The sequence below is a fragment of the Amphiprion ocellaris genome, chromosome 9 (genome assembly GCF_022539595.1).
Source record: "Amphiprion ocellaris isolate individual 3 ecotype Okinawa chromosome 9, ASM2253959v1, whole genome shotgun sequence".
NCBI classification, from domain to species: Eukaryota; Metazoa; Chordata; class Actinopteri; family Pomacentridae; genus Amphiprion; species Amphiprion ocellaris.
Window position 1 is genome coordinate 90328 of NC_072774.1, and position 17008 is coordinate 107335.

Here is a 17008-nt window from a genome sequence, read left to right on the forward strand (position 1 = left end):
CCACTGAAACAGTGCCAACGTAACGACAAAACGTCGTAAACAGAGGACCTCTGTACTATACTTTTGACTCACATCGTTATGTTTTCTGTGTGAAAACTGTTCAATCTTCTTTGACATTTAAAAAATACAAGAAGTCCACATTTAAACCTTCATGTTCTCATCTTTGTGTGAAAATCTATCCATTATCTATACACCGCTTGATCCTCACTAGGGTCATGGGGGGCTGGAGTCTATCCCAGCTGACTCAGGTGAAGGCAGGGGACACCCTAGACAGGTCACCAGTCTGTCACAGGGCTACATACAGAGACAAACAATCACTCTCACATTCACACCTACGGGCAATTTAGAATAATCAATTAACCTCAGCATATTTTTGGACTGTGGGAGGAAGCCGGAGTACCCGGAGAAAACCCACGCATGCACAGGGAGAACATGCAAACTCCATGCAGGGAAAGCCGGGACGCGAACCAGGGACCTTCTCGCTGCAAGGCGAAAGTGCTAACCACTACGCCACTGTGCAGCCCTTGTGTGAAAATACAGAACAATAAATATTTCAATGTGGTAACGTCGCATCACAAATTAAATCAGCGAGTTCAAAAATGAAGTTTTAATGAAAATTCAGCTGCAAATCACGACAGTCGGTGTCAGGAAAATGACAGGAGATATTTTCCCCAAATATAATAATGGATTTCTCCCAAAGTCCGGATATTTTACCGGAGAGCTAACAATCAACATCCTGCCACTGCTTCCTTAAAAAAACAAAACAAAAACTTAAAAGAAACTGGGTCAATCTGTGCTTCAGGTCATGTTCCACATTTAACTCATTGAGGACAAGTTTCAAGTCTACTGGGACAGGTTTGGGTCTTTTTGGACAATTTTTCTGTCATTTTGTACAAGTTTCAAAGCATTTTAAACTGCTTTAACTCATTTATGACTTTGCGTTGTGTTAAATAATTTCAGACACATTTTAAAGCAATTTAAAAAATTAATTCAAGGTGACGACTGAGGTGATGGTATACATTTGGTCAAAAAAATGGAAAAGTTTCTGTCTACTCTGATATTCCACCAACCTTAACCCTCCTGCTGTCTTCATTTACGGGCACCAAAAAATATTGTTTCCTTGTCTGAAAAAAATCCCAAAATTCCCCAAATTTCCGAAAATTTGCAAAACCTTCAAGAAGAAAGTTCCAATAATTTCTTAAAAGTTTCCCTTAAAAGTTTAATTTTTAAAAAATCCCCCAAATTTGACAAGAGAATTCTTGTAAATATTTTCAAAAAATTAGTAAAAATCTTCCAAAAAAATTCTAAAAATATCTAAAGTGATTCCATATATATCAGTAAAACTTCTAATATTTTCTTTAAGAACATTGACATAAAAATCAACCAAAATCCAGCGAAATTCACTGGATTTTGGTTGATTTTTATGTGAATGTTCTTAAGAAACATTTTTAACATTTCTTTTTTTCCACCAAAAAAAGTTCAAAGATTTCCCAAAAATGTTGAAAATGTGGACATCAGAAGTTTCACTGTGAAAATATATTTTTTTCCCACATTTTCAAACTTGAAAACAGGCCAATTATGACCTGCAGGACGACACGAGGGTTACAGCCTTTAGTTTTCAACCTAAGAAGGTGATGCCTTTTCCTGTGATTGGCAGGTGTCAGGTCTCACCTGAGAGAGTGTGATTGGTCCGGCCTCGTACATGTTGTCTCTGGCTCCGCCCCCTCCCAGGTCTGCCTGCTGCTGCTGCTGTTGCAATTGTCTGAAAACGCAAACGAGACGAAGAGAGACAGAGCATTTATTTCAAGTCCTCCCAAAATAGCCTGAATTCCATCTCCGAGCCAGAAGATCTCAAGCACCGTCACCATGGCAACATAACCAAGAAGAAGAAGAAGAGGAGGAGGAGGAGGAGGAGGAGGAGGAGGAGGAGGAGGAGGAGGAGGAGGAGGAGGAAGAGGAAGGTCTGGTAAACGCACCAGCCGTGTTTCCATGCAAGTGGAGGGGGAATCTGAAGTGTCACAAAAAAAAGAGACGAAAGGTTGCTTTTTTCCCCTCCAATTACTATAAATATCACTATTTTTCTAATAAGAATCAACTAAAACCAACATCTCAAGAGGAGAACCAAGACTAAATGTGTCCCTTTTTCTGTCGGTGAATAAAAACTTTCATTTTATTTCATTTTTCAGAGAACTGCAGCATCTGTGGACTCATTTCTACATGCTGTGATGCTGTTAATTAACCCTCGTGTCGTACTGCACGTTTTAAAATTTGAAAATGTGGACAAAAAAAATATTTTCACAGTGAAACTTCTGATGTCCACATTTTCAACATTTTTGGGAAATCTGAACATTTTTTGGTGGAAGAAAAGAAATGTTAAAAATGTTTCTTTAAAGAAAACATTAAAAGTTTTACTGATATATGTGGAATCATTTTAGGTATTTTTAGGATTTTTCTGGAAGATTTTTACTCATTTTTTGAAAATATTCTCAAGAATTTTCTTGCCAAATTTGGGGGATTTCTTTTTAAATGAAACTTTTAAGGGAAACTTTTAAGGAATATTTGGAATTTTCTTCCTGAAGGTTTTGCAAATTTTCAGAAATTTGGGGAATTTTTTTTGCAGATTTTTTGGATATTTTTCAGACAAGGAAACAATATTTTTTGGTGCCTGTAAATGAAGACAACAGGAGGGTTAATAAGCCTTTTAGATTCTAAAGCTATCAGATGTTTATTCATTAATTTCAGGATTACACTATGAACACGCAGGCAGCAGCTGACGTTAAAAGAAAGGTAAATTATTTTAATAATATCAGCTGATCTAAAATCAACACAACTTTCAAAGTAAATTTCTGGAATTATCTCAGACTAAAGCTGAAATAATTCAAATTTAGGTGCCAAAATTAGCAACTGCTGCTAAAAACGCTAACCGCTAAGAAACTAAATAAATTATGTCCATTTACGAATACCTGAAGCTGTAAATATTCTTCCTACAAGCTGCTAATTATTTAGGTATGTTTGCTATGACAGAACTTATTAAAATAAAAGGTGTTTACATCTATTCTGAAGCTGATTCACTCTCTTTAGAAAAAGTCAACCTCAGATGAGTGAAACTGAAAAAGTATTTTTATCTAATTTTGCAGTTTGTTGTAGATTTATACACAAACTGCAGGAGAGGTGTTTTTGTTTACACAATTTAAGGTGAGATTTATTTATCCTGAAGGAAATTATTTCACCAGACATAGCTCAGAAAACCAAAATAAAATTACACAACGTGAGAAAACGCAGATATAACTACAACACATGATTAAAAATAAATACCAGTGAGCTGAAATATGACTAGAACAGGAAAAGTAATGAGTAATACTGCAAGCTTCAAAGCATTTTAAACTGCTTTTAACTCATTTATGACAGGTTTCAAGTTACTTTGGGCAACTTTAAATCCTTTTAGACAATTTTGGACATATTTTAAAGCATTTAAAACGCAAATATAACTGTGACACTTGACTAAAAATAAATATAAATGAGCTAAAATAAGACTAGAATCGGAAAAGTAATGAGTAATGCTGGCAAAGATTCTGACATAGTAAATTAGTACATTTTATCCCCAAGCTGATTCACTCTTTTTAGAAAACTTCAACCTCAAACCAGTGACACTAGGGAGGCATTTTTATCTAATTGTGCAGTTTTTATGTATTATTCTCATGTGCTTATGGAAACACGGCTGCACACAGCTAACATGCTAAGCTAACATGCTAAGCTAACATGCTACACCACCATATAAAACTGAAAAGAAGAAAGAAAGAAGCACCCAGAGCAGGAAAACACAGAACCAGAAGGACTGCAGTCTGCCAGCCTCCCATGAAGAAGCAGCCCTGGTTCGGTCCGACCCGGTCTCACCTGGTGGGGATCTGCCCCGGGCTGCTCTGACCCAGTACTGGGGGCATCGGAGCCCCTGGGGAGGAGATGGGGGTGAGGGGGTCCTGGGTGGAGTTTCTACTGCTCCACAATCAGAGGAGAAGTGTGTGGTTGGTTAAAATAGGGTTGTGGTGGGGGGTAAGAGGAACAGGAACGGGAGGGAAGAGGAGATGGGGGGTAAGAGGGACTGGGGGGGGTAAGAGGAACTGGGGGGGTAAGAGGAACTGCGGGGATAAGAGGGCCTGGGGGTAAGAGGAGGGGGTGTACGAGGGACGGGGGGTGTAAGAGGGACTGGGGATAAGAGGAGGGGGGTGTACGAGGGACAGGGGGGTGTAAGTTGCCACTGTCGCCTTTTGGCTTGCTCTGGGGGTCAGGCATATGGGTTCTGTAAAGCGTCTCGAGACAATTTGACTGTAATTGGCGCTATATAAATAAAATTGAATTGAATTGAATTAAGAGGGACTGGGGGTAAGAGGAGATGGGGTGTACGAGGGACAGGGGGTGTAAGAGGGACTGGGGGGGTAAGAGGAACTGGGGGGTAAGAGGAGGGGGTGTACGAGGGACTGGGGGGGTAAGAGGAACTGAGGGGTAAGACGGACTGGGGGTAAGAGGAGATGGGGTGCACGAGGGACTGGGGGGGTGAGAGGAACTGGGGTAAGAGGAACGGGGGGGTAAGAGGGACTGGGGATAAGAGGAGGGGGGTGTATGAGGGACAGGGGGGTGTAAGAGGGACTGGGGGGAGTAAGAGGAACTGGGGATAAGAGGGACTGGGGGGTAAGAGGAGATGGGGTGTACGAGGGACTGGGGGTAAGAGGAACGAGGGGTAAGAGGAACAGGAACGGGAGGGAAGAGGAGATGGGGTGTACGAGGAACTGGAGGGTAGGAGGAACTGGGGGGTAAGAGGAACTGTGGGATAAGAGGGACTCGCGGGGTCATTGGTTAACAATGTGGACAGACCAACGTTTGACAACATCTCAGTGGTTTCATGGAGATCAGGGGTCCGTTTCACGAAGCAGCTTCAACAAACTCTGAGTTTAACCCTGAACTATGAGTTGATCTACTCTGAGAAAGGAAACTCTGAGTTTCTGGTTCCAGAACAGCTGATCTGAGTTGGTTTAATCAACTTGGAGTAGTTTCACCCGGAGTTAAGCGCGTGCACCACAACTCTGAAAAGCCAGCATCAATGGAGCGCCGATTCGACGAGTAACCGTGGCAACGGGGAAGTGGAGGACTACACCGCTTGAATTGGAAATCTTAATGCGCTTATATAGCGAGTTTGAACACGTTTTTAGAAAGAAGTGCAACACCTGCAGCTGCAAAAGAGAGGGAGACGGTGTGGGAGAACATTGCTGCCCGGGTCAATATGTAAGTTTAAATCACAATAATATTACAGGAAAACTGTTTGAATAGTAGACTATTAAGTTATTTCATTTAGGTGCAATCCTGCAGGGGAGAAGAGCATGTGGCAGCAGCTGAAGATGAAATATAATCATTGTTCAAATAGGTCAGACGTCGGCATAATCTCATGGAGGTACCTCATTTTGATCATGTTTTACATTGTAAAGTAGCCTAAATATTAAGTGGCTGTTTGTGCATCTCCAACATTATATAAAAACTTCCATTTGCAAAGAACTGCAGCACAACACACAATATCTGCTGGGATGTGAGAGCATGACTGTGGTTGGTCATGTTGTAAATGTAAGGACGGATGAGGCTGTATGTAGATTATGGACTGTGACGTGAAACGGTGCCGCTCTAAAAGATAACTGTCCAGAAATGCAAGAACATCTCTGCATGGTCCAATAACAGTCTCCAAACAAATATTTAATTCTCTGTGCAGTAATGCTGCTCCTTCATCCACTGGACATGACATTTATAGACGACAGAACGAGGCTTCACTAAAACTCACCTGCTGACTGACTGAATGGATGAATGAATGAATGAATGAATGAGTCTAATAGTGTGTGACTGAAAGAGGGTGGAGACAGAGAGAAACTCAAGGTTTACTGAGATAAACCTGGTCCCGACCAGGTTAGAGTCATAGAGTCTGTTACTATGGTAACTGACTGAGAGTTTAAGTTACCCCTCTTTGTGAAACAGGCTAGAGTTACCCCTCTGTCTCTGGTTTGAGTTACCTCCCTTTGTGAAACGGAAAACTCTGAGTTTCCCTCATTTCAGGGTTAACAAACTCAGGGTTTTCACTAAACCTGCTTTGTGAAACAGACCCCCTGTTGTGTAATCCTGGTAGTGTGACTCACTTCACATTGACGTTGGTGCAGATGATGTACTCGATCTCCTCTGAAAACGGGTTCTGGAAGGTGAAGGAGCTGGTCCTCATCCAGATCCACTCCCTGGACTTGGAGCGGAAGCGGAACATCACCGACAGGACCTGGCCCTTCAGCTTTACCACCTGAGGACAGACGGACACAGGGTTTACAAGCACACACACAGGAAAACAGAAAGACACCAGGTTTCTGATATACAGGGAGATCCATCCAGCATGGTGACACATCTTCTACTGACGAGGAGCAGAGCGAGAGGAAACATGGAGACAGAAAAACATCTACAGGATGATGAGACAAAAACACCACAGAACGACACAAAATGACACCAAGACATAAAACCCAAATAACACACAATTTCAGCAAAATTAGACCAAAAAAAATGACACAAAAGGACAAAAAACAGGACAAAGTGACATAAGAGAGGAAGAAAGTGACAGAAGCTAGACGTAAAACGACACAAATTAGACACTATATGAGACAGAACGGCGTAAAACAAGACAAACCAAAACAACAAAACTTATACATAAAACAACAAAAAACGAGACACAAAACATGACAGAAAACGACAAAAACCAGACCAAAAAAATGACACAGAACAGAAAAAAAAAACAAGACAAAGAAAGGGAAAAACGACTGAAACAAAATACAAAATGACACAAACTGGACACAGAAGGTCAAAAAACAAGACAAAAAAACACAGATACAACCCAAAATAACAAGAGGAAACAACGAGAGAGACTGCATAGAAAAAAAGATAAAATGTCGGCATGGCTCAGAAACATGTTGGAGATCCATCCAGCATGGTGAAACATCTTCTACTGATGAGGAGCAGAGGAAAAGTCTGGAGAGGTAAGAAAATGGAAATCATACCAATAACGACTCAAAGTGTGTCCAAACTTACAGAATCTTGTGCAAAACATCACAAAAAATGTCACAAATGACTCAAAAATTGTCAGAAATTGCAAAAAAATGGCTCAAAAAATGTCTAAAAGGGCCTGAACCTGTCCAGAAAAAAATATTTACAATTACTCAAAATTTGATTTGTCAAAAATGATCATGAGAGGAAAACCAAAGCTACTGGATGAATAAAATAAATGCAGCAGAAACAGAGAACAGAGGAGCAGGTTGTTGGAGATCCATCCAGCATGGTGGAACATCTACAGATGATGAGCAGAGTCGAGAGGAAAAGTCTGGAGATAGAAAAACATCTACAGGATGAGGAGACTGAAGGACAAAAAACGAAACACAAAACATAAAAAATGAGACACAAAACGATAAAAAACCCCATCATGAAACGACCCAAATGAGACACAAAACCACAAAAACAAGACCAAAAACACTGACACAAAAGGGCAAAAAATAGGACAAAGTGACAGAAGCACGACATAAAGCGACAAAACAAGAAAAAACAGACCCGAAACGGCAAAAAATGAGACGCAAACCAACAGAACGGAGACAAAACTTTCCCCAAAAGACCTAAAACCGCGCAAAAAACAACAAAAACAAGACAAAAAATGACAACAAAGAGTGAAAAACTGTCCCAACATCACATGAAATGTTGTTGGAGATCCATCCAGCATGGAGAAACATCTTTCTACAGTTTATGAGAGGAAACCAAAGGCTGTAAAACTGTAAATACTTAAATATCAACAGGAAGTGGAGTCTCCTTTAACACGTGGATGCTTCAAAAAATGTTGTAAATGCCCATTTCAGTTTCTTTCAGTTCTGTAAAACAACTAATTGAACTTTTTTTTACCCAGATTAATGGCATTATATCCGAGTTCTCTGCTGTTTCCATGGAGGTGCAGGACTTTATAATGAGCCCACGGTGAAGAAACATGAGCAACAAAAGTTCAGTGAAGGAAATAGAAACAAAAGCAGCGAAAAAAAACAGTTAACCCTCGTGTCGTCCTGCCAGTCAAAATTGACCTGTTTTAAAGTTTGAAAATGTGGAAAAAATATTTATTTTCACAGTGAAACTTCTGATGTCCACATTTTCAACATTTTGGGGAAATCTTTGAACATTTTTTGGTGGAAAAAAAGAAATGTTAAAAATGTTTCTTAAGAACATTCACAAAAAAATCAACCAAATTCCAGTGAATTTCGCTGGATTTTGGTTGATTATTATGTGAATGTTCTTAAAGAAAATATTAGAAGTTTTACTGATATATATGGAATCACTTTAGATATTTTTAGCATTTTTTTGGAAGATTTTTACTCATTTTTTGAAAATATTTACAATTTTAAAATTTTTTTTATCTTTTAAAATTTTTATTTCTTGCCAAACTTGGGGATTTTTTTTCAAAAAAATAAAATGTTAAGGGAAACTTCTCTTTCTGAAGGTTTTGCAAATTTTCAGAATTTTGGGGAATTTTTTTGCTGAATTTTTGGATTTTTTTTCCAGGTGAAGGAACAATATTTTTTTGCTGCCTGTAAATGAGGACAGCAGAATGAAAGTTCTCAGGAAGCATCCCACCTGCTGGAAGCTGTCTCTCAGTAACCCCTGGTCTTCAGGATGGGCGAACTCTAGAATATTCTTCCCCAGTAATTCCTGCAGCAGAAAACACCACCTCCATTAGTACAGATGGCCTTAACCTGACCTATCCCTATGGGATGCCTTCTGGCCAGGTGAGCTCACCTGTGGCTGGTAGCTGACGGCGGCCATGCAGCGGTGGTCTACGAAGGTGAACACACCGTGGCAGTTATGGCGGGAGATGAACTCCACGGGAACACTGATGCTGTTCAGGTCTGTGTCGCCGGGGCAACAAGTAACCTGGAGATAAAAAATAAATAAATTGTTCAATGTGCACGAATACGGGAGATCCATCCAGTCACGGGTGAAACATCTACAGCTGATGAGCAGAGGACAGAGGAAAACATCTACAGGATGAACACAGACACAAAACGACAAAAACATCTACAGTATGAACACAAAGAGACACAAAACGACAAAAACGAGACCGAAAACGACATCGACAGGATGAACACAAAGAGACTCAAAACGACAAAAACAAGACACAAAAACGACAAAAATGAGATGCAAAACGACAAAAACATCTACAGGATGAACACAAAGAGACACAAAACGACAAAAACATCTACAGGATGCACACAAAGAGACACAAAACGACAAAAATGAGACTGAAAATGACAAAAACAAGACACAAAACGACAAAAATGAGACGCAAAACGACAAAAACATTTACAGGATGAACACAAACAGACACAAAACGACCAAAACATCTACAGGATGCACACAAAGACACAAAACAACAAAAACGAGACCAAAAACGACAAAAACAAGACATAAAACGACAAAAATGAGACGCAAAACGACAAAAACATCTACAGGATGAATACAAAGAGACACAAAACGACAAAAACATCTACAGGATGCACACAAAGAGACACAAAACGACAAAAATGAGACAGAAAATGACAAAAACAAGACACAAAATGACAAAAATGAGACCGACAACGACAAAAACATCTACAGGATGACCACAAAGAGACGCAAAACGACAAAAACATCTACAGGATGAACACAAAGACACACAAAACGACAAAAACGAGACATAAAATGATAGAAACAAGACACAAAACAACAAAAACAAGACCAAAAATGACAAAAACAAGACACAAAACGACAAAAACGAGACACAAAATGACAAAAACATCTACAGGATGAACACAAAGACACACAAAATGACAAAAATGAGACAGAAAACAAAAACGACACAAAACGACAAAAACGAGACACAAAACGACAAAAACATCTACAGGATGAACACAAAGAGACACAGAACAACAAAAACATCTACAGGATGACCACAAAGAGACACAAAACGACAAAAATGAGACCGAAAACGACAAAAACAAGACACAAAACGACAAAAACGAGACACAGAACGACAAAAACATCTACAGGATGACCACAAAGAGACACAGAACGACAAAAACATCAACAGGATGAATACAATGAGACACAAAATGACAAAAACATCTACGAGATGAACACAATGACACACAAAATGACAAAAACATCTGCAGGATGAACACAATGAGACAAAAATGACAAAAACATCTACAGGATGAACACAAAAAGACAGAACGACAAAATCAAGACACAAAATGACAAAAATGAGACATAAAATGACAGAATCGAGACACAAAATGACAAAAATGAGACAGAAAACGACAAATAGTTGCATAGTAATGAGTAAAAATGACGGGTGAGTGGTGATTTTTCCTAGTTCTAAGCAGCTCCAAACCAAACCAACCCATCGTACCTGTAATCTCCCGATGGCGACCAGACAGTAGCGACTCCCCTGAGTGTTGTCTGCTTCATCGTCTGTTAGAGAAACTCCTGAGAGGCAGAAAAAGCTCATGTTTAGATGGAAACAGAGTTTAATAAGTCTAGAATACCAGACATGTCAGCAGACCTGCAGGAGGCCATGACTTGATGTATCCGGTGCAGTGGACCACCACGTACTGAGGCTCTCCCTCCTTAGCTGTTCCCAAACCATTCCTGAAACCAACCAGGAACATATTAAATATCAGCATCCACAAATAAAACAACTGGGAGACTTCAGCCACGTTTACTCTCAGCACAGAAACTCCAGAACAATTCAGCACTCACAGGATTTCCTTTAACCCTGTAAGACCCACATCCAAAAAGAAATATCAAAAACACTATATATATATATATATATATATATATATATATATATATATATATGTATATATATATATATATATATATATATATATATATATATACATACATACATATACATATACACACACACATATATATGTGTATATGCGTGTGTATATATATATATATATACACACACATCTATATATATATATATCTATATCTATATCTATATATATATATATATATATATATATATATATATATATAAAATCATTCAGGAGAAACCCAGAAACACTGCTGATGTCTGACGTTACGGTGAGTGTATTGCGTCACTTCCTGTTGTAGCGCTGTATTGTGTTCTCTGACTGTTGTAGCTTATCCTTTCCATCTGATATTCATTAAATCTGTGTGTAGAGGTAATATTTGAATCGTAACATACACTGATTTTCTTCAAGCACCTTCTCAGTACTTAATTCTAAGTTAATCTGTTATCTCTGTCCGCTAGCCTAGCACTTAGCAGTTAGCATGGCTTCTCCCTCTTCCTCTCCTTCTCTTTCCTGCTCAGTGTGTCACATGTTTAGTTACTCCTCTGCCTCCTTCAGTGATAACGATACCTGTAATAAATGCAGTCTCTTTGTAGCTTTGGAGGCGAGGCTCTCTGAATTGGAAGCGCGGCTCCGCACCATGGAAAACACCCCGCTAGCTGTTAGCCAGGCCCCCTTAGCCGGTGCGGACCGCAATAGCATAGCTGCTGGTGTAGCTTCTGCTCGCCGTCCCCTAGCAGCTCCTGAGCAGCCGGGAAGTCAGGGTAGCTGGGTGACAGTTCGTAGGAAACGTAGTCCTAAGCTCAAGCCCGCTGTCCCGGCACACCACAAACCGCTTCACGTTTCTAATCGTTTTTCCCCACTCAATGACACACCCGCTGAGAAACCAACTCTGATCATTGGCAGCTCCGTAGTCAGAAACGTGAAGCTAGCGACACCAGCGACCATAGTAAAATGCCTCCCAGGAGCCAGAGCGGGCGACATAGAAGCAAATTTGGAACTGCTGGCTAAAGATAATCGTAAATACAGTAAGATTGTTATTCATGTTGGTGGTAATGACACCCGGTTACGCCAATCGGAGGTCACCAAAATTAGTGTGGCATCAGTGTGTAACTTTGCCAAAACCATGTCGGACTCCGTAGTTTTCTCTGGACCCCTGCCAGATCTGACCAGCGACGATATGTTTAGCTGTATGTTGTCGTTTCGCCGCTGGGTGTCTACGTGGTGTACTGCAAACGACGTTGGCTTTATAGACAATTGGAGCTCTTTCTGGGGAAAACCTGGTCTGATTAGGAGAGACGGCATCCATCCCACGTTGGCTGGTGCAGCTCTCATTTCTAGAAATATGGCTGATTTTATTAGAACTCCTAAAGCATGACAACCCAGAGTTCAGACCAGGATGCAGAGTTGTAGTCTTCCACACCTCTCTGCAGTTTCCTCTCAGCTGTCACCCTCCAGTAATCCAGTTAGCTTTAGTGAGACTGTGTCTGTCCCCCGACCACCAAAATTCAATAAATTAAACAATTCAAAAATAAACAAAAGACATAGTAACCATAAAAATCTAATTAAAATTAATACCACAATTTCAACTGAGCAAAGAAACAGGACAATTAAATGTGGTCTGTTAAATATTAGATCTCTCTCTCGTCTAAATCTCTGTTAGTAAATGATTTGATAACTGATCACCAGATTGATTTGTTCTGTTTGACTGAAACCTGGTTGCAGCAGGAAGAATATGTTAGTCTAAATGAATCAACTCCTACTAGTCATACTAACTGTCATGTTCCTCGAATCACGGGCCGAGGAGGAGGAGTGGCAGCAATTTACCTCTCTAGCTTAAAAATGAACCAGAGACCTAAACCTAGTTACAGTTCATTTGAAAATCTTACTCTGTCTCTCTCATCCAGATTTAAAAGCTCAGAAACCAGTTTTATTTGTTGTTGTATATCGTCCTCCTGCTCCTTACTCTGAGTTTTTATCTCAATTCTCAGACTTTTTATCTGATTTAGTGCTCAGCTCAGATAAAGTCATTATTGTGGGTGACTTCAACATTCATGTTGACGTGGACAGTGACAGCCTTACGACTGCTTTTAATTCAATATTAGACTCAATTGGGTTTTCTCAACATGTAAATAAACCAACTCATAGTTTTAATCATACCCTTGACCTCGTTCTGACTTATGGCATAGAAATCAAACAGTTAACAGTATTTCCCCGGAACCCTCTTCTTTCTGACCATTTTATGATAACATTTCAATTTACAACAATAGATTGTATAGGAGTTAAGAATAAATATCATTACAGTAGATGTCTGTCTGACAATTCGATGACTAAATTTAAGGAAATAATAGCCTCTCTATTTAGTCCAGCACCACTTACTGATATAATGGAAGGGAAATATTATAATTTTACCCCCACAGAAGTGGATTATATTGTTAATAATGCTGCAGCCTCACTGCGTACAACACTTAATAGTGTTGCACCTGTAAAAAAGAAAGTTCTATCTCAGAGAGGACCTGCTCCTTGGTATAATTCCCAGCTGTGGACTTTAAAGCAGGCGTCCCGAAAGCTGGAAAGGAAGTGGTATTCCACTAATTTAGAGGAAGTTTATGTAGCTTAGAAAAATAGTCTAGTAATTTATAAAAAAAGCTCTTCGTAATGCCAGGACAACATATTATTCATCTTTAATAGAGGAAAACAAGAACAACCCCAGGTTTCTCTTCAGCACTGTAGCCAGGCTGACAAAGAGTCAGAGCTCTGTTGAACCTTGTATTCCTTTAGCTTTGAGCAGTAACGACTTCATGAGCTTCTTTACAAATAAAATTATTACGATTAGAGAAAAAATTAATCTGGCCCTTCCTGCAAATGTCACAGATGTATCATCGAGTACAGATACTTTAGAATTGGCTGTAAGACCAGATGGATATTTAGAATTTTTCACTCCTATACATCTCTCTGAACTAATTTCAATAGTTTCTACATCCAAACCATCCACATGTCTTTTAGATCCTATCCCAACTAGACTGTTCAAGGAGGCTTTACTTTTAATTGATTCTTCAATGTTAGATCTGATTAATCTCTCTCTAGTAACAGGTTATGTACCACAGGCTTTTAAGGTTGCTGTAATCAAACCTTTACTTAAAAAGCCCACTCTAGATCCAGATGTTTTAGCCAACTATAGACCAATTTCAAACTTCCCATTCCTCTCCAAAATTCTGGAAAGAACAGTTGCAAATCAATTATGTGAACATTTACAAAGGAATAGCTTGTTTGAAGAGTTTCAGTCAGGCTTCAGAGTGCATCATAGCACAGAAACAGCTCTGGTGAAAGTTACTAATGACCTTCTCATAGCGTCAGATAATGGACTGAAGTTAATGTATTTGGCCCCAAACATCTTAGAAAATTGCTTTCAAAGCATATAGTTCCTCTGGATGGCATTACATTGGCCTCCAGTACTACTGTGAGGAACCTCGGTGTTATCTTTGACCAGGACATGTCCTTTAACTCACACATAAAACAAATCTGTAGGACTTCCTTTTTCCACCTGAGAAATATTGTGAAAATCAGGAACATCCTGTCTCAGAGTGATGCAGAAAAACTAGTCCATGCATTTGTTACTTCTAGGCTTGACTACTGTAATTCCTTATTATCAGGTTGTCCCAATAGCTCTCTGAAACATCTACAGCTGATCCAAAATGCTGCAGCCAGAATACTGACGGGAGTTAGCAAGAGAGATCATATTTCTCCTATGCTGGTTTCTCTTCATTGGCTTCCTGTGAAATGTAGAATAGAATTCAAAATCCTTCTTCTGACATATAAAGCTCTTAACAACCAATCTCCATCATATCTTAAAGACCTGATAGTACCATATTATCCTAGCAGAACTCTTCGCTCTCAGACTGCAGGCTTACTTGAGAGTGTCCTGTAACTTCTCTCTAAAAGTAGAATGTGAGGCAGAGCCTTCAGTTATCAGCTCCTCTCCTGTGGAACCAGCTCCCAGTTTGGGTTCTGGAGGCGGACACCCTCTCTAATTTTAAGACCAGGCTTAAAACCTTCCTTTTTGACAAATCTTATAGTTAGGACTGACTGGGGGACCCTGAGGGGGTCAGCTGGAGTCTTCCTCTTGGACGTCCCTTAGTTCTGCCCCTAGTTCTGCTGCTACAGGCCTAGGCTGCTGGAGGACCTCTCTGGATGCACTGAGCCCTTCTCTATCTACCATTATATTTAATATATATATATGCCATTATTGCATTACACTCACTCTGTTTCTCCCTGTGTCCTTTCTCCGAGTGTCCCTGATCCCAGAGCTGGATGCTTCAGATCTGTGGTGGTTCTCCCACCAACTGGCCTAATCTCCATCTGTGGGATGCTGCTGCTGCTGACCTTCCTCCAGCCCACTGCTTCCAGCTGCCCATTTCCATCAATCTACTCTGCATCACCCTCACTATACTTGATTTGCTCGTCTACATATTTTTGAATTTACCACCAGCTATATATGTAGTATATTTAATGCCAGAGCCATACACCATAGCAGTAAACTGTAATTAGTTTCCATGTTAGTTGTACTTTGCATGTATCATCTGTCTTATCATGCATGTATTAAACTGTGTGTTTTATGGTCCTTGTGTCCCCCCCCACCTCTCTAACTCTATCCCTCTACCTCCCACATAAAGAGCCGGGTTCTGCTCGAGGTTTTTTTCCCTGTTAAAAGAGTGTTTTCCTGCCACTGTCTCCTTAGGGCTGCTCTGGGGGTTCAGGCATATGGGTTCTGTAAAGCATCTCTAGACAATTTGACTGTAATTGGCGCTATATAAATAAAATTGAATTGAATATATATGTGTGTGTGTGTATATATATATATATATATATATATATATATATATATATATATAAATAAATAAATAAATAAAAAAAATAAGTTTGGTCCCAGTGGATCCCGTGAGTCCTTCTGTGGTGACTTGGGCCCTTTGGCAATGTATGTGAAGCCCACAGTTAAAACTCTGGGTTTTATATTGGACAGGGATTTTAAACTGGACAGTCATAGTCGGTCAGTTGTGAAGTCTAGCTTTTTTCATTTAAGGTGGTTGGTAAAGGTGAAATCTTTCCTCTCTAGGCAGCACCTTGAGACAGTAGTCCATGCTTTTATTTCATCTCAGCTGGACTATTGTGATGCTCTTTATGTTGGAGTCAGCCAGTCTTCTCTGTCACGTCTCCAGCTGGTTCAGAATGCTGCTGCAGGCCTTCTAACTGGAGAACAGAACACATCACACCTCTTCTGGCCTCTCTCTACTGGCTGCCTGTACACTTTAGAGTCCATTTTAAAATCATTTTATTTGTTTTTAAATCTTTAAATGGTCTTGCCCTGCTGTACCTCTCTGAGCTGCTTCACCGTCATATTCCTGCCAAGTCTCTCAGGTCAGCTGATCAGCTGCTCCTGTATACACCCAACTCTAAGCTCAGAGGGGACAGAACCTTCTCTGTGGTTGCCCCAATTTTATGGAATAAATTACCGCTGCACCTTAGACAGGCCCCTTCACTGTCCATTTTTAAAACTTATCTTAAAACACACTTTTACTCCCTGGCTTTCCATCTGGCATGAGACACTGATTTCATTTGTTCTTAGTGCCTTTATTGTGTGATTTTTAATTGTTTTAGTGCTGTTATTGTGTTTTTCTGGTTTGTTATTTGTTGTTAGTTTTTGGTATTTTGTTTGTAGTGCTCCATTGTGTATCTCTAATTTTATCCGTCTTGCTCTGGATGTACAGTATTTTGGTTCAATCTGTGGTCATTTAAAGTGCAATATAAATAAAGCTGGATTGGATTGGATTGGATACATAAATAATAATAATATATTAACACAAATATAGAAGAAAATATATATATACAAAAATAATAACATATAAATATAAATATAGAAGAAAATGAGAAAAAATAAATTAACATAAATATAGAAAAAATTAGCCAAAAATTAAAATTAAAAAATACAAATAACATAATAATATATAAACCCAAACATAGAAGAAAATGAGGAAAAAAACAAAAAGAGAAAATACATATATATAAAATGAATATAGAAAATAATTACATACAGACAGACAGACAATAGA

At 39.4% G+C, this 17008-nt stretch overlaps 1 protein-coding gene across 8 annotated transcripts in view; it reads right to left on the minus strand.

The window, feature by feature from the left end:
* Window positions 1–17008, minus strand: part of arnt (aryl hydrocarbon receptor nuclear translocator) — a 43783-nt gene that overhangs the window by 11824 nt on the left and 14951 nt on the right. For 5 of the 8 annotated variants that reach the window (XM_035954082.2, XM_035954079.2, XM_035954074.2 and 2 more), the window contains 7 exons: window positions 10640–10725; window positions 10487–10563; window positions 8836–8970; window positions 8674–8748; window positions 6171–6322; window positions 3895–3993; window positions 1672–1762 (listed from right to left, as the gene is read on the minus strand). In XM_035954082.2, the coding sequence (XP_035809975.1) occupies window positions 1672–1762; window positions 3895–3993; window positions 6171–6322; window positions 8674–8748; window positions 8836–8970; window positions 10487–10563; window positions 10640–10725 (715 nt within the window). The remainder of the gene's footprint in view (window positions 1–1671; window positions 1763–3894; window positions 3994–6170; window positions 6323–8673; window positions 8749–8835; window positions 8971–10486; window positions 10564–10639; window positions 10726–17008) is intronic. The other 3 variants (XM_035954099.2, XM_023282702.3, XM_035954091.2) reach the window with 1 other exon arrangement.